This window comes from Chiloscyllium plagiosum, chromosome 32 (genome assembly GCF_004010195.1).
Source record: "Chiloscyllium plagiosum isolate BGI_BamShark_2017 chromosome 32, ASM401019v2, whole genome shotgun sequence".
Lineage (NCBI taxonomy): Eukaryota > Metazoa > Chordata > Chondrichthyes > Orectolobiformes > Hemiscylliidae > Chiloscyllium > Chiloscyllium plagiosum.
The window spans coordinates 15189528-15208659 of NC_057741.1; the positions used below are offsets into that span (position 1 = coordinate 15189528).

General features: G+C 40.0%; 1 protein-coding gene across 1 annotated transcript in view; it reads left to right on the plus strand.

Annotated features, from left to right (window-relative positions):
• Positions 1-19132, plus strand: part of slc7a11 (solute carrier family 7 member 11) — a 187069-nt gene that overhangs the window by 127542 nt on the left and 40395 nt on the right. The window contains exons 7-9 of the mRNA XM_043674092.1: positions 2832-2955; positions 8492-8595; positions 12831-12927. Coding sequence (XP_043530027.1) covers positions 2832-2955; positions 8492-8595; positions 12831-12927 — 325 coding nt within the window. The remainder of the gene's footprint in view (positions 1-2831; positions 2956-8491; positions 8596-12830; positions 12928-19132) is intronic.

Consider the following 19132-nt stretch of genomic DNA (forward strand, 5'->3'; position numbering starts at 1 on the left):
GTCTCTTTTATATCTTGCCCCTCTCACCCTAAACCTATGCCCTCTAGTTCTGGACTCCTTCACCCCAGGGAAAAGACTTTCTCTATTTATCTTATCCATGAACCTCATGATTTTATAAACCTCTATAATGACACCCCTCAGCCCTGATGTTCCAAGGAAAACTGTCCCAGCCTATTCAGCCTCTCCCTATGGCTCAAACCCTCTAACCCTGGAAACACCCTTGTAAATCTTTTCTGTACCCTTTCAAGTTTCACAACATCCTTCTAATAGGAAGGATACTCGAATTGCATACAATATTCCAAAAGTGGCCTAACCAATGTCCTGTACAGCCTCAACATGACATCCCAACTCTTATACTCAATGCTCTGACCCATAAAGGAAAGCATACCAAACGCCTTCTTCACTATCCCACTTACTTTCAAGGAATTATGAACCTGCACTCCATGGTCTCTTTGCTCAGCAACACTCCACGGCACCTCATTCAGTATCAAGTTACTGAGTTTGGAAAATTGGAGTTGATTTGATTCCAAACCAATTTAAATCAGATTCTTCTGGTTAAACACTTCAGGATCTTTGAGAAGATCCACCTCTGTATTTCCTAAATACTAAATCTATTGTTCCTTCCCACCTCACAGTTGTGATCAAAACCAATCTTAGAGTCAAGTTGACACAAAACAACAATAAGCATGGGTTGAAATTTTGTCAGACCTGCAAAAGAATGACAGTATCAATAAGTAAAATAATGTTAATACTGGGACACTCAAACAAAACAAAAAACACTGGAAGTCCTAAACACGTAAATGTTTCAAGTGTAGTATTTTCTCTTACCTCTATTCCTTCCTAGTAAATCTACAACTGTAGCTCATCCTTCAATTAAACAGATTTCATTACATGATGTTCATTTTGATTAACATTAATGAAACAGGAGGAATATTTTAGTATTGCAACAAAAACCAAGAAAATAGTTTTGACAAGATTTTGCACTCACAACTTGTAGTGATAATGCCTGATCCACTTACAGTGGAATTTAAAAGGGCCAGCTGCCATGACAACCCTGAATATAATTATCTATATACGCCACAGAATAATTCATGCAGTGGGAGTGTTTGTTGCAACTTAATTGTTGACATTTAGATAATGAAGAATTCATTTGGAGCTTGGAAAATACGGTTATTGAATTGGAACCAGATGTGATTAATTGTCAATTAGTTAACGCTCAGCAGGGAATATTACACACCTTGTCATCTTTTGCCAGCAGGCCTATACATGCCCTTTAGATGTGGAAGACAGAAAAGCTACAGCTGTTCCTTTTTGTATGCCTTCTCAGCAAGCAAAGAAACACAGAGATCTGCCATTAACCATGTGATCGATAGTGGGGTCAGATTTTTGTTGATGGCTAATTGAACCAGGACTTTAAATGGACTAATAATAAGATGAAGATTGTCATATTCTGATAGCAGAGGAGCTGAGAGTGAGTGAGTTAAGAAGGCATGGCTGAGGGGGTTTTCTTGGATTACAATGAAATCCTGGCCAGCAGGCTTTTACATTACCACGGCAGGAAATTCTCACCAGCTGAGTTCCTTGGAAAAAGCAGGACCTTGCGCAGGTTGGAGAGGTGACCCGGGTCTATTTTGTTTTCCTACTTTTGGTGCACTGCTGTTGTTAACCTCGTAGTGTACCCCGACTGGTATAATATCTGAGCCCTGCAGACAAGTTAGGTTGGCTGGACATCTGGTTTGTGAAACAAAGTGATGCCAAATGCATGGTTTCAATTGCCCCACTGGCTGAGATTACATTAAAGGACTCTTTTTCTCAACATCTCCCCTCACTTGAGGCACAGTAACTCTCAGATTAAACCACAGCAACTCACCTATGTCTCTCTCCAATGATAAAACCTGTGGCCTGGTTACTATGGTGATTTTTACATTTTTACAAGTTACCCAGTCTCTATATTTTGGGACAAGGTCTGGGCCTGTTCCCTTCTAATGAACTTTGGGTCGAGAGACCACTCTTCTGCCTTCAGGGTACACTAGTGATCCCATGAATGACATTAGTTTTTTTTACAAAAATCAAACAAACGCAAGTACTAAATTAGTAATACCAATCGGAACATTCTAAGAAATGTTGTTGTAACACTACTTTCTCACCAATTTTAAACATTTTCAGCTGTTGGTTTAAACGAAAGTGACAGACCCCAACATGATCCCTAAATTTACTGAGACCAAATAGCATGAGATCATCTTTGAGAGATAATTTCACACAGCTTGCACTTTGACCTGTGTGCAGCAATAACTCCAGTTTACATGTAACTTAATGACTTCCCGTTTCCAAGTTTGTGGATTTTGCAATTTCTACCATCTCAAGATTCCAGTTTGTACTGTGCATTTTTGCAATACATTGCTTCCATTGTGCTGTGATACATTCTAACAAGCCACAATGATTGCAGTACAATTGAATACAATTAAAATTATCAAAGTACAACTGAATTTGTATCATGATAGTCATATCACTGAACATATTTAATAAGATTACAGAATAACTGAACAGGATTAATAATAACAGTACATTTGAACACAATAATTGTGGTATAATGGAGCATAAAATAATTACAGCATTATAATATTCTTACATAGAATGCTCAAAATTCCAAATACAATGCAACGGACAAGGATTAATAGCATAAATATTTGTTATGTGCAGAATATTTAATTGTCCTCGACATGTTATCAAAATATAATGTTTTCTAATAATCATAATTCAATGAAACCATGCTCGATAGAAAAAACAATATTCTGTTATTAAAACATGTTCAAATATATTTCTTGTTCCAGAAATATACCTCTCGCTATCTGCATATCAATGGCAGTTGTTACAGTTGGATATGTTTTAACAAATGTAGCTTATTTCGCCGTAATGAGTCCTGAGGAGCTTTTGGCTTCCGAAGCAGTAGCTGTGGTGAGTGATATTGAATTTAGTGGATTAAATTTATATGAAAGGGTCCATTGGTATTTTGAAATGTAGCATGTACGTCTGTTTGCAAATGGTTCGAACTAAATTGGATTCCTGAGACTTCTAAAATATTCTTGAAATGCAGACAGCAGCTGATTAAATGAAAATATTCAAAATATTGCCCATCGATCTTCCATGTTTTCTGCAGTGCTATTGATTTCTCACACTGCCTGCAGTTTACTCAGAGGCACCCTATGAATAAGGTGGGAGACAATACTCCTACAATAGTGTAAGTGCTCTGAAAAGATGGTATGAAGTTGCTCAATAAGCTTTACCCATTAGAAATTTGGTTTAGTTGACAGAGACAGAAGAAGTGAGATGTCACATTTACAGCTGGGTTCTGCAGCAGTCGGTTCTCAATGAGCTGAAAGACAACAGGCACTTGGTCCCTGTACCGAGAGTGAGAAACAGAAAGCCAATAACTTGTCAATTGTGGCTCTTTGAAGACAGCAAGTACAAGGCTATAATAGCCGACACTAGGTTCTCTGCTAGGCTGAATATCCCCATACTTTTAATGCAGTTAGAATGCTGTTTAGGCATTTATGATGTCTGCCGAACTATTTTGTTTAAAATAAAAAGCAAATTCTAGTCTCTCCCAACACCCAGAGAACATTTGGGATATGCCTTCCTGTCTTAAGTTTGGTGTCTGCACCCAGCCAGCACACAACAAGAGCAACTCCACACTGCAAAGTGTATAACCGAGCACTCCATTGATTGGCCAAGGAGATAATCAATTCATTCATTTTCAGAGTAGCTGCAAAAAGGTCAGAGCGATACCCAGAGAGTATAGTGTCAATGCTAATGAGTTCCCAAAATCAACTTCATTATTACTAGTGAAAAACACCAAGCTGAAGAACGAATTGTCTCAAAATCCTTTCCAGGCTCACAGTCTGCTGCTACTCAGGACTGGTATGCAGCTTGAGGAGACCTAAAGAGATGAAGGGAAGAAGGTACAATATAACTTTCGCTTTTTCTCATGAATAACATTAAAGTCCATACATGTCATTAGTGCCCTACTTATGGAAGAAGGCAATTTTCATAGTGTTCACCAAAATGAAAAATGTGTGTACATTTTCTATCATTTGTCCCCTTTATTCACTTGTAGTGCATGGGCACTATTCGCTGGCCAGCTTGTATTGCGAATCCTTAGTTGCCCTTGAGAAGATGGTGGTGATCTACCTACTTGAACTGCTGCAGTCCATATATTAATTAAGACCCTTTATCAACAGTATCCAGGTCAGGCATATCATGGATTTGATGCGGAATAAAAGTGCCTCTACTCTAAATATGAATTTAACTGCAGTCTGAAAATGCACCTAATGCACCAGTGTGACCTTTTCCATCTCTCTTGCCACTTACGCCCTCACTGAATAAGATTGCTCATTATGCAGCTGCTGAAATGCAGACAGCTTTCACTGTGCACTCAAACCCTTTTGGGACTAGTTTGAAACTGCTCTGATGTTCTATCTTTATAACTAGTACAGAGAGGAGACTTTAGCTGTGTCTCCTGAGATAGAGGTGACAGGACACTTTGGCCAACCAAGCTCACCAAAGTATTTTGATATTCTGTGACACTGACAAGACTCCAGTTTAGAAAAGAAATCTTCCCAGCTGTATGATTCAGAGTGCAGTCTGTTCTATTTTTTTGACAATGCAATTCTGTGAATTTACTATTTTGTCTCTACTCAAGGGATCTTCACATTGAAAGAGGAAATAATCTACATAAATAGTGCAAGCTAAATATTCAATAAATAGCTTGAAAGTTTGTTGTACTCAGAACAAATACTTAATAAATCACTTGAAATTTCAACACATAAGATAATTTGGCCTTCCTCCTTTAAAGAGGGAATTCTACACAGTTCCTCACAGACTTGTTATTTATATACATTACGATATTTACACAGTTCTAATAACATATTAGTATCTTTAAAGGATGACAAAAGGGCGAGTGTCATTAAAACAAAGATAGAACTGCGGATGCTGTAAATGAGAAACAATAACAGAAATTGCTGGAAAAGCTCAACAGCTCTGACAGCATCTGTGGAGAGAAATCAGAGTTAACGTTTTGGGTCACATGACCCCTCCTCAGATCCGGCAAGTGTTGTGTTTTTCTGGAATAATGATGTAAACCGTAAACTGACAAGATTCCAGATTAAAATAGCCAGTTTGCAAGTGATGAGCTGAATTGTAAAACAAAATCAGGGAATGTGATCAAGTCAGAGGACCAGCTCGTGAGTCTGGCCAAGTTGGCTATTAACAGGTCAAGGCAGCAGATTGAAGAGGGGGGCATATATGCCACTGTCTGCCCCTTTTCCATGGCTACATTCATTCTTGGGTATCCTTAGAGAGATGGTGTGCGGTTTCACTAATGCTCTTGATGTCTTTAAAGAGAAGAGGGTACCTCAGAGGTAAAGTGTTTTGTCTCCCCTTTCCAACTCCAGTTTAATTTAGCTCCTCCCCCCTCCCCGTATCACCATCACATTCAGTGGTCTGCATTGCCCTTAATGGGCTTTGCACATAAATTTATCAGTTGGGGATTAGGGGTGATTTGGTGCTGGTTAATAGTTGAAAATATACCACAGGTGACTTGGTGATGAAAAAAAAATTCAGTTTTTGTAAGAGCACTTCAAGATATATAAAAATTGAAAATAAATTTAAAAATCAGGCATGTTTGAAGTTTAATTCTCACTTGATACTGCAAATTTACAAGAATATCAATCTAAGGCCAAACCAACAGGTGTACTTTAAAATAAATTAATGCTAATTAGTTAGCAAGTGGATTCTGCTTGGTTGAGGGATTGCCATGGAGAATGCAATAGTTAATGATGTTTGCCAGTTACTTGTAAGGATCTTTTAAAATTTAAACCAAGCAGTTTGACTCTGATTAGTCAGGGCAATGCTCTGAGAATTGAACCAGCGAATAGCTGCCACCTATTTTATTGAGTTGAATCAAGCACAGTGCATGAAAATGTTATTTCTGTCTGCAAAGAACAGGGTCCAATATATTAATACACATAGCTTCCAAAATAAGTAAGTGCATTACACTGTGATGCTAACAAAATTGGTTATCATTGTATATCTTTGCACATTCAGGATTATCTACCCAAATGTTGTCCAAATGCAGAATCATATCTGATGATTGACACAGTGCTAACAGGAGTGTTGTGAGTAGTCAACATTTGATGCAATTTGTAAATCTTGGGGAGTACAGCCTACATACCCGGCATCACTTGTGTTTACTAGAAGCTATACACATTAATACACAGGGTCCTGTCTATGCAGATGGAGTATACCTACAGTCATGTGTATACACTGCACTTCCTCCACCTGAACAAAACCGAACAGTTCACCAGTTCATTTCAATCAAAATCAACCTGTTTGGTTTAAATTTAAACAAATCTGTGCAGTTAACTTCAATTATCTTTAACTGATACATTCGCCATGGCAAAGTTTCAGCAATCATATAGAATAGTATTTATACAGGTAAAGATAAATTAACCAGTTTGTATGGTTTTTGTACTTATATACTAATGCCAAGGTTCTACCACTGTTTAGAACTTTTGGCCTGTCTCCTGTCAAGGTTATGACATGAGACCAGGAAGTCTATCTGTCCTTTTTAAAATAGTCTATGTTTACATCTGTTCCCATTTAGCCAATAGAATGTGTATCCAAACACTATTAAGTGATACTTGTTAATCTGAGTAGGTATTTCTAATCAACCTGTTCAGAGGTATTATAATACACCTCTGGAGCAGATGGGACATGAGTCCAGATGTCCTGTCTTGGAAGTAGGAACACTACCATTGTTCCATAAGACGCTGCTAATCAGGGTAGTGTCCTAAGCCCAGCTATCTTCAGCCGCTTCATCAAATAGCTTCTCTCCATCATCATGTCATCATGGGGGATGTTTGCTGGTACTTGCACAAGTTTGACAACTCCACAGATCTGGCCAAATGCAGCAAGACTTGTAAATGTTCAGGTTTGGCAAGTGGCAAATAACATTCATCGTAAACAAGTGCCAAACAATAACAAACCCAAACAAGACAGAATCTAATCATTGCCCCTTGATATTCAATGGCATTACCATCACCGAGTATGCACTATCAGTATCCCAGGGGTTAGCAATGACCAAAAACTGAACTGGACTAGCCATATAAATACTACATCACAAGAACAGGTCAGAAGTTAGGAATCCTGCAGTGAATGACTTACCTCTGTCTACAAGACATAAGTCAGCAGTGCAGTGACATATTCTACACTTGGCTGGAGACATGCAACTCCAACAAAACTTAAGAAAAAAGTAGCTGGCTTGATTGACACTATATCCACAAACATTCAGTACCTTCACCACGAGCACACAGTAGCAGTAGTGAATACAAGATGCATCGCAGGTGCAAGGCTCCTTAGACAGCATTTTCCAAACCTGCAACTGCTATCATCCAGAAGGACAAGGCTAGTAGATATATGAGAACATGACCACCTGCAAACTTCTGCCTAAGGCATTCGCCATCCTGTTTTGGAATTATGTCACCAACCTTTCACTGTCGCAGGGTTCAAAATCCAGGAACTTCCTCTCTAAGATTATTGTATGTGTTTCTACACCAATTGCATTGCAATGCCTCAAGAAGGCAGCTGAGCACCATCTTCTCAAGGGCACTTAGGGATGGGTAATAAATGTGGGCCAGCCAGAGAAATGCACTTCCCCTGAATCAATAAAAGCCATTTTTACCTGTTAAAAATGTATACAAGTTTAGTGCATGGTTGCTAACAATATTTGTTGGGGTTACGTTTGTGAAATATATTGTTACTTAGTTTATATGCTTGAAGCATATATTAGTTCAGAATATACCTATAAAGCATACAGCTGTATGTTAATTATTACATACATATACCTATATATATCAGTTTATTATAGAGCTCTATTTATACCATGTATCTGCCTTCACTGATTTTCATCAATAAATAGCTAACGTTTCTGCAGACCAGAGCTAATGAGCACAGGGACAGGAGGCCACCTGCTGTTTTGTCCTTCTTTTGATGTCAGGATGAGATTATTTAACTAAAAGACATTGCCTGTGCCTTAGTAACTCAACAGAGATATACACCCTAATGAGGTGACAGACTGGTGCCTTATTTTTCTTAAAGGAGCTATCCAAGTCTGAAATGGGCTACAGAAGTGTGATAACAGAATTCTGTTTATTCCTGTTCAGGGAATGGAGGGCTGTTTTGATGAAGGCAGACAATCATACAATTTTCGGCCATTTGATGGTGGGTTTTACTAGCTCTTCCCAGAGTTGCAATAAGAGATTAGGAGAACTTTTGCAAAATTTCAGGATTTTTTTTTTGTTTTTGACTTACACTTAATGTTTACTTGTTCATGTTAACATAGAATGGAAAATTTAAGACTAAATGTGACTATTGATATTGTTGGTTAAGCAATTAACAGTGTAGGATTGATTTTAACTTCAGTCTAATTGATTAGACCTTTGCAGAGCGATTGATGGGCAAGTTCTCCATAACAGTACCAATTTTCGTTGCTCTTTCCTGCTTTGGGTCTATGAATGGAGGTGTCTTCGCTGTTGCCAGGTAAGAATACTGTCAACTTACAGTTTTTGATCATGTACCAGTGGAGCAGGAAGGAACCAAAGTAACACAACAAAATGGAAGTGAAGAAACCTTTTATCCTCACAGAAACAAATGCACTACTTCACAAAATGTCATATTATACATGCTTTAAAACATTCAGAATTAATATACATTTTGCAAAATTATTCTTCAAATTTCAATTTATTTCAAATTATTAGGCTCTGCATTTTCATGGGGCTACCACTTCAATCATAAAACCAGAAGAAGTAAGAGTCGATTTTGATCATTCGAGTCTTGCTCTGTCATTCAGTGAGGCCATGGCCTATCTGATGATCCTCCACTCCATTTTCCTGCCTTATCCTTTAACAACTAGTTCCCTGGCACATTACAGGTCTGTCTGTCTTAGCCTTGAATATACTCATTGAACCAACCTTGACAGCTCTCTTTGGAGAAGAATTCCACAGATTCTCTAGTCTCTGAGAAAAGAAATTCCTCCCCCTTCAATGGCTAAACCCTTACTCTGTGGTTATACCCCCTACTCCTAGACTCTCCCACAAGCATAAATCTCAAAAAAAGCCTATTGATGAGAACCTGCTGGTTGATCCAGTAGTATCCGGACTTACATATTTCAACAGCCGTTGTTAAAAAAAAATTAACTTTGTGCTAACGTTTCATTTTGCTCCTCGTGACACTATTCTCTGCTTGAAACTTGTCTTTCCAATCATTCTACCCCCTCCCTCAGTCACTTGTGGCAGACAAGGCCCCAAGGGATACTTCCATATCCGCCACAAATTCACCTGCACCTCCACACATATCATTTACTGCATCTGCTGCACCCGATGTGGCCTCCTCTGTATTGGGGAGACAGGCCGCCTACTTGCGGAACGTTTCAGAGAACACCTCTGGGACACCCGGACCAACCAACCCAACCACCCCGTGGCTCAACACTTCAACTCCCCCTCCCACTCCACCAAGGACATGCAGGTCCTTGGACTCCTCCATCGCCAGACCATAGCAACATGACGGCTGGAGGAAGAACGCCACATCTTCTGCCTAGGAACCCTCCAACCACAAGGGATGAACTCAGATTTCTCCAGTTTCCTTATTTCCCCTCAAGTCCTTCCTCCCTACATTTTATGTTAGCCTGTTTGGCACACTTTCCTTATTCATGAAGAAGGGCTCATGCCCGAAACGTCGATTCTCCTGCTCCTTGGATGCTGCCTGACCTGCTGTGCTTTTCCAGCAACACATTTTCAGACACCATTCTGAGGCAAGAAATTGGGAAATAACTTGCTCCCATCCGATGATTCTGTCGCTCTTTGATTGTCAATTTGGAAATTCCATAACCAGTGCCATGTTTCAATCTAATGTGTACCTCGGTACAGAAGTTGCTCTCCAACATGGCACCTTCCAATGACACCAATTGTCACATTCAGGGACAGAATGAAACAAGAAACACAGATTCAAGCCCTTTTATTCTCAATCCTCGCTCAATCTACTAGAAATTCCAATGTTTTCAAACCAGGTTCACAGCAGCAGTGCGACGGTGTATCCCACCCCAGGCAGCAGATTTTATATTAAACACCTCAAATTAAAATGACAATAAAACCATGAAAACCTGGTTGCCCAAGTTTTTGCACTTAAAATTGCCCTCAGTATGTCTGAGCTAGGGAGATAGGGAAAATAGGAAATAGATTTCTGCTCTTAAAACTGGTCAGTAAACACTTGCTGGCAGATTAATCTGAAGAACCTTTTGTCATCAGTATTCACCCTCTGAGAAATTCTTATTTTGTTTACTTCTTCAATTAATCTAATTTACATTGTGAAACAAACATAAATCTGATTATTTTTAACTGAATACTAATTATTATCATGTTCAAAAACAAGCAGAGATGTAGCAAAATACATACCTCTCAACTTATTATTGCTAATTTACTTTATAGTTTACTTGTTGTTGTGCAAGAAATATCAACTATTGTTTTAAAATACAAATGTGGTAAGGCCCAAATAATAATTCTAGTTGTACAGCTGAAAGAGTTCAAGTACAGTTTAAGTTTCTAAAACTTCTGAATTGTGTGAGCAGTGGGCCAAACTATCATGCAAAAGTATGCAAATGTGTGTTAACAATTGTAAAATCAAGATTCAGTGCATGTATTCAAGCAGTGTTACAAAGTGGCATTTCTGTTGATTCTGCAATAATCTGATGAATAATAGACAGTCAAATATTTAAATTAGATATGTGCCCAAAGTAAGGGTGTTGTACTAATACATCCGATATTCTGGAGAGAAACAATTTGAAATCTTAATGACAAGTAGTCCATTGTCATTCCATTTTCATTGACTTTATTTTTGGTAAACATTAATTTCTTTTCAGATGAAATTAAAATACAATTTATTAGCATTCAATACTTTTGCACAGGGTGATTTTCCATCTATAAAAATTTTCAATTACATAAATTACTGATCAAATTATACAAATAATGTATAATATTTTATTGTTGGACATTCAAATCTACATCAATCCAATACTATAATGTATACACATGCAAGCATAATTTTTGCAAAGAATTTAATTGCTTGTAATATTCCATTTAAGTTTTGAATGTTGTCCACACACCAATCTAGAACACAGCACATAGTGCGATAAGTAGGTTCCCTTCCTGATGTGCAGGAGCAGACTACAAGCATAGTGCATTTTGTGAGGATAAAGAAGCATTGCTTCCCAAAAAATATGAATTCAGTTAAAGGAATTGGTCTTTATGTGGACATGATAATAAGTGGGATCAGAATTAGGCCATGCAGCCCTTGGAGCCCACTCTGCCATTCAATGAGGTCATGGCTGATTTTCAACTTCAACACCATTTTAAGCAAGGTCCCCATATCCCAAGGACTTTTTTTTTAATCATCTCCAGGACAGGGAATTTCAAAGACTCCCCATTCTTTGTGTAAAGAAATTCCTCCTCACCTCAGTCCTAAACAGCCTGTGCCTTATTTTTAGTTCTAATCCTCAAAACCAGTGGAAGACATCTTTTTTGATTATACTCTGTTGATCACTGTAAGAGTTTTATATGAATGTGAGCACCTCTTATCCTTTCAGGCAATATAGGTCCAATCTCTTTCATAATCCCCTTCATTCCAGGAATTAGTTTGATGAACATTCATTGCACTCCCTCAATGACTACTATATCTTTCCTTAAATAAGGAGATCATATCTGCACGCAGTGCTCCAAGTGTGGATTCACCACTGCTTGATATAATTACAGCAAGATGTTGTCACTCCTACACTGAGATCCCCTTCTGATAAAATGTGCCTTGCTTGCTTGCTGTACCAGCATGTTAACTTTTAGTGACTCATGAACAGGGCAGCCAAGTTTGATGTTCAACACTTCCCAACCTCTCACTATTTGAGAATAAGTAACAATCGCACAATTTAAAAAGCCAATAAGATATTCTTTATGAAGTATTTGGTATTTTCCCAGTCGGTTAAGAATATATGTTATGTTGCCCTGATTGATTGGTGCAAGTAAACCTGCTAAAGGATAATTTCTCTTTTCAATTGCAACTTGAATTGATTTCTCCAATCATTGTCAGGAAAGTGGTAAGGGCAAGTCAATTGACCTCAGTTCCCACTTTATAATCAGACTTTTAAAAAGGCAACTAAGTATTTTATGAAACTTCGATAACAGATGCTGAAATGTTTCACTGCCACTCTTCTCAGGCCCATGACATGTGACTTCCAACGTAGGTACTCATATGTAAGAATCTGACTGAATAAGTTAACAATTACACCCTCTTTGATTATCTTCTGTGGCTGCCATGTGAGAAAACCCCTCTTTCATCAATATCTTTTAATGATACTTGTACAGGCAACAAAAAGGGAAATCGGTCTCTTCTTCTAGTAAGCTCAATCAAATTCCATTAGAATTTCTCCTGAAATACAAAATAAAACTCCCCCTATGTTATGAGCAGCAGGAAGAAAAAGAGTAAATATGAATTTATTGCACTGAATTATTTATTATGTATTGTTTAGGAATACATGCGATTGCTGAATTTGAAGGAGATTACATTTGACATATTTAACTACACTTGTTAAAGTTTATTGGCAAACAGTTGCTTTAAAAAGAGAGCTTTGAAGTTATTACTGGTTGGCACAGGCTCATAGGTAGTGCACAATCAATACAGGAAATGCACTACAATGTTGGGACGTAATCTGTTGTATCTCTTTAATCGAATAGAATGTTTTATGTTGCTTCACGAGAGGGTCATCTGCCAGAAATACTGTCCATGATCCATGTTCGTAAACATACACCTCTTCCTGCTGTAATTGTGTTGGTAAGAAAACATCTCCAATCATTTAAGTCTATATTCATCTAACTTCCAGCATCTTGCTTGTCAATCTCATACCAGAATGAGCCTTCTCATGCAGACATGATGGCCAGAATTTTCAGTTGCCAGAGAGGTCAGGAAAAGGCAAGGGAACAATTTAAAAACCGTGATGCCAGAAGATGTCTCTGAATCCCAATGCATCCGGACACAATCCAATTTTCAACTTGGCGCGGGAGGGTGTGGGAAATAAGCAAATATGCTCACCACAATTAATAACTCATTAATATTGTTAATGAAATGGAAATAGAGTTATAGAGTCATAGAAATGTACAGCATGGAAACAGACCCTTCGATCCAACCTGTCCATGCTGACCACATATCCCAACCCAGTCAAGTCCCACCTGCCAGCACCCAGCCCATATCCCTCCAAATACCCTCTAGTTCTGGACTCCCTTACCCGAAGGCAAATACTTTATCTATTTATCCTAACCATGCCCCTCATAATTTTGTAAACCTCTATAAGGTCACCCCTCAGCCTCCGACGCTCCAGGGAAAACAGCCCCAGCCCGTTCAGCCCCTCCCTATAGCTCAGATCCTCCAACACTGGCAACATTCTTGTAAATCTTTTCTGAAAACTTTCAAGTTTCACAACATCTTTCTGATAGGAAGGACACCAGAATTGCATGCAATATTCCAACAGTGGCCTAACCAATGTCCTGTACAGCCGCAACAAGACCTTCCAACTCCTGTACTCAGTACTCTGATCAATAAAGGAAAGCATAATAAGAGTCAAATATTACAATTTCAAGGCTCCTCCTGAACTTTTCTCAAGGACTACTTTTTTTGATTTTCAGGAGCTGTTTTCATGGGCTATGTTTTATTTTATTTTCATCAACTCAATTATTATTTGATACATTTGTATAAATACAATGCCTTCTGTATTGGAATAGTCTGGAGGGTGATCTGGGCTGGCGGATGTTGGATGTTGTGGACATCGCGTGAGGGGAATGGCTGGTGCAGGGGGTGTCTGTTGGTAGGAGTAATATTCAAGAGTCCTTGGAGGTATACGGTGTAATTTGGTGGAGTATGATAAGTTCTTCGGACTAAAGGGATTAAAGGGTATGGGGAGAAAATAGGAACACAGTATTGAGTTGAATGGTCAGCCATGATTGTATTGAATGTTGGAATAGACTGGGAAGCTGAGTGGTCTACTCATGCTTCTACTTGCTATTTTTTCTATTCTACTCTAGAAATATGTACTAATTGAAAATTAAAAGATGTGGGTTTACTTGAATGGTCATCTATGAATGAAATTTAATTTCAGATCTTAATACACATGATACAGTAGAAACTAAATAAAGTGTTTGCAGTATACAGAGTCCTTCTTATGTTTGTTGGGAATTGTCCTGAGAGAGTGGATAGGCTGTGCAGAGTGCATGTAGGGTTAATAGTGTCACGGATTAGAATGGGTGGCAACAACAATTGATATGAATTTCAGTAAGGCCTTTGACAAAGCCCCACACAGGAAACTGTTAAAGAAGCTGATGGGAATCCAGGCTAACATGGCAATCCAAAATTAGTTTAGCAGGAGCCAGAGGGTAATGGTAGAAGGCTGTTTATGTGACTGGATGCTGGTGTCCAGTGGCATTACATAGAGATCAGTGCTTGATTCTTTATTGTTTGTGATACTCATAAATGATATAGATGAGAATATGGGGGAAATGAAAAGTAAGTGTGCAGATGACACAAAGATTGGCCAGGTGATTGACAGTGAGGAGAAAGGTCTTAGGTAGCAAAAGGATATAAACAAATTGGTCAGATCAGTGATGGATGGAATTTAATCCTGGTAAATGTGAGGTGGTGCACTTTGACAGAAAGAACAAGGCAAGGAGTACTCAATGAATGGCAGGATGCTATGAAGCTCAGAGGAACAGAGGGATCTTGGGATGCTTGTCCACAGATTCTTTAAGGTTCCTGATGAAGAGCTCATGCTTGATTTTCCTGCTCCTCGGATGCTGCCTGACCAGCTGGGCTTTTCCAGCACCACACTTTTAGACTCGAGTCTCCAGCATCCACAGTCCTCAATTTCTCCCAGTTTCCTGAAGGTGACAGGACAGGTTAATAGAGCAGTTCAGAGGGCATATAGGACACTTGCCTTTATCAGTTGATGCATTGATTATAAGAGCAGGGAGGTCGTGTTAGAGTTGTACAGAGTGTTGGTTAGGCCACAGCTGGAGTACTGTGTGCAGTTCTGGTCACCACACTGTAAGAAGGATGTGATTGCACTGGAGGGGATGCAGAGAACATTCTGCAGAATGTAGCCTGGGATGGAGCATTCCAGCTGGATAATCGGAGGTTGTTTTCTTTGAAGCAGAGAAGGTTGAGGTGGGCCTGATAGAGGTGTAAATGGGTATGAGGGGCATGGACACAGTGGATAGAAAGGTCAAGAACAGAGGGGCAGACTTTAAAGTGAAAGACAGGAGGTTTAGAAGCAGTTTGAGGAAAAAGGTTTTCACCCAGAAAGTGATGGAATCTGGAATGCACTGCCTGGGAGGGGAGCTGAGGTGGATTTACTCACAACCTTTAGAAAGTACTTGGATGAACACTTGGCATGTTATACGGCTATGGGCCTAGTCCAGGAGAATGGGACTAGTGAGGGTAGTCGTGCACATTGTTAGTGATACAGACTCAGTGGGTTGAAAGGCATCTTCTGAACTGTATGATTGCATGATTCAATTATCCCCTTTCTCATAACAGGCATGTCATAGTGTGAATGTTTAGTTAGCAGTTTTAAAAATTGGACACATGGAAGTTGTTAAGGTGACTCCCAGATCTCTTGTACCTTTTGCCATTTGGACTAGAGCAGCTTCAAGTCTTATTAGATTAGATTAGATTCTCTACAGTGTGGAAACAGGCCCTTTGGCCCAACAAGTCCACACCAAACCTCCTAAGAGTAACCCACCCATCTGGCAAGTACCAATATAAAAACTGGGTATAGGTGAGTGTACCTCAAAGCCACCTGTGAAATTCACACATCTTCAAAGTTCTTTGGGGTTTTTTTCCCCATCTTTGTTTAAGATCTGGCCAATGCCTTTACCGGTCTCCAAATTTCAATCAGGACAAAAACCAGGATCAAAATTCAACAGCCACCACCAAATTCCAATTGTGTCACGATAGCTCCATCCTCCATCACAACTTAACTTATTGGGCCAGGCAGAGGGGGTGAGTGGGGGTGGTGTGATGTTGGGGGTTAGTGGGAGCGTGATGAAAGAGATGTCAAGTCAGATGATCAGTGGTAAGTTCAGTATAAATGTTACCTAGGAGTTGGACTAGTTACTCCTCTAACATTTCCTGGTCAGCTAGTATGCTTAAGTCAGTCAGATCCCTCTGAATTCTTTGACTTTAGAGGCTTTAACAAAAAGTTCTAGATGCAGGAAAATTGCACACTGGACTTTTTAATTTTCTAGGCAAATCTCTTGATGTCCGATCTATGCTAGTGTACTGATTATCTGACCCTTAGAATATGTGGTCCAGAACAAATCACTTGACAAAGCTAAGATATAAAATATATGGAAAGATATAAGTAGCAAGGATATATTAGAAAGAAAATAAACCAGTGTACCTTAGAATCCCTACAGTGTGGAAACAGGCCCTTCAGCCCAACAAGTCCACACCAACCCTTTGAAGAGCATCCCACCCAAACCCATTCCCCATTATTCTACATTTACCCCTGACTAATACACCTGGCCTGCACACCCCCGAACACTATGGGCAATTTAGCATAGCCAATTCACCTGACCTGCACATCTTTGGATTGTGGAAGGATACTGGAGAAAACCCACGCAGACACAGGAAGAAGGTGCAACTCCACACAGGCAGTCACCCGAGGCTGGAATCAAGCCCAGGTCCCTGGCGCTGTAAGGCAGCAATGCTAACCACAGAGCCACTATGCCACCTTCAATATGTACTCAGTTTGTATAAGACTTCAACATTAAATTATCTAATTGAAACAGTGTTTATTACAATAGCAGCAAAGTACTGCAGATGCTGGAAACCTGAAAAAAACACAGAAAATGCCTGCAAAAACTCAGCAGATCTGGCAGCATCTGTGGAGAAACAGAGGACTTGAAACATTAACTTTGTTGCTCTCTCCACACACAATGCCAGACATGCTGAGTTTCTCCAGCATTTTCTGTTTTTAGTTCTTTAAAATTACATCCATTACATTTCTCCCCCCATTTACTAACTGCTGAATCCCTGCGACTTTAACCTAGAAACTCTTCATTTATTTACCTCTGTTTTCCTGCTCTCAGTGTTTATTTATTGAAGTGTTTAAAATTGTTTTCTCCCCTTTGCAGCCCCTCTGTCTTTTAGAGCCAACACTCAATCCTCTTTGGAACTATTTTATTCCAGCCTTTCTGTCCACTTCACAGCCTCACAACCCAGCTGCCAGTCTCACTCACCAGACACCAGCTTCCCAGTCCCTCAGCCCAGCTCAGAAGTGGCAAAAGTCACTGCTTAACACCAAACACTACCATTCACTCATGTGGACTTGATAGCAGCAACCTTCAAAATGCAATAATAAGCACATGATTTAGTTATGTAAGTAATCTAATCTACTTTGAACCCCTGCATCGTGTCAGAGTTAAGCCTTAGCTTTTATCTCCTCCATGTGTCAGTCTGTAGACTGCTGTGGAGGGTGAGAAAGGCTTCACAGAACAAGTTGCTTGCTCTGAGAAAGCACTGTCGTAAGACTCATGCACACCTTCTACCAGCTCAGAAACACACACCTTAGTGGGGAGCTCCATGACAGGTAGTTGAGGTAGCACATGATGAGCTGCCCATCACAAGCGAGCAGGAACTGATGTTGGAAACAGGGGTGTGATGTTCACCTTTCTGCTCCCGAAGCTCCAGTTCTTTCTGCAAAGCTGCATTGTGCAAGGTACAGCCGACCACTGTGATTCTGGACGCCCTTCCTGGCGCATGCTGAAGAGATCCCCGACAATGTCTGGATATCTAAACTGTTTCTTCAGCATCCCTGTGCTTTGTTCATTGATCAGATTTTTTCCTCAGTAATTACTTTCCTGTGTATCAGTGGTAATGCTCCTCATAGGCGTCCTAAGCCACATCCTTAGAGAGTAGTCCTTCTCTCAAAGACTCAGTCTACTAAATCCTCTTGGAGGTGAGCATATCTGTAGTGTATTTGACAAGACTGGAATGAAGGCATTGTGGTAGCTTCCAGGCTAACTTGCAGAGACAGAAATAATGATCTTTTGGTACACACCACTGAACATTGCTGGTTGATCCAAGTGTGCATAGATTGTCACACGTGAGTGTAGTCTCAGACTCTCCATACCCTTAGAATCTAGTGAGAACAGCAAATAAGAGTGGTATCATCAGTAGTGAAAGGGATGTAAATGGCAGCCCTGACAAACGTGATATCAGTCACCTCAGAGAGGCCCTTGTGAGATTCTGTAACCAGTACCTCCAGTCACAGACAAAGAGTTTCAGGCTGCAGTGACCTTGACTGCCACTTGCAATGCATGTCCATGTGGTCCATTTGGCAGAAGGTCTTCCAGCAGGCTTCAAATGTTAGCAGTGGCTTGCTGTAAAAGCCTGAGCTTCCTGAGACACTGGAAACCAATCAGAAACCACTGCGTTGAAAGTATCACTTCCGGTCAGCTCAGGCTCACTGTCCATCACCTTGGCAAGCGGCGATGGAGAAAGATGCTGCTGTTGCTGTTGCTCTCCTTTTTCCCCGATCAGAGGTCCATGTTGCAGGCAATAGACAATAGACAATAGGTGCAGGAGTAGGCCATTCAGCCCCTCGAGCCTGCACCGCCATTCAATATGATCATGGCTGATCATTCCTAATCAGTATCCTGTTCCTGCCTTATCCCCATAACCCTTGATTCCACTATCTTTGAGAGCTCTATCCAACTCTTTCTTAAATGAATCCAGAGACTGGGCCTCCACTGCCCTCTGGGGCAGAGCATTCCACACAGCCACACTCTCTGGGTGAAGAAGTTTCTCCCCATCTCTGTCCTAAATGGTCTACCCCATATTTGTAAGCTGTGTCCTCTGGTTCGGCACTCACCCATCAGCGGAAACATGTTTCCTGCCTCCAGAGTGTCCAATCCTTTAATAATCAGATCCCTTCTCAGCCTTCTAAACTCAAGGGTATACAAGCCCAATCGCTCCAGTCTTTCAG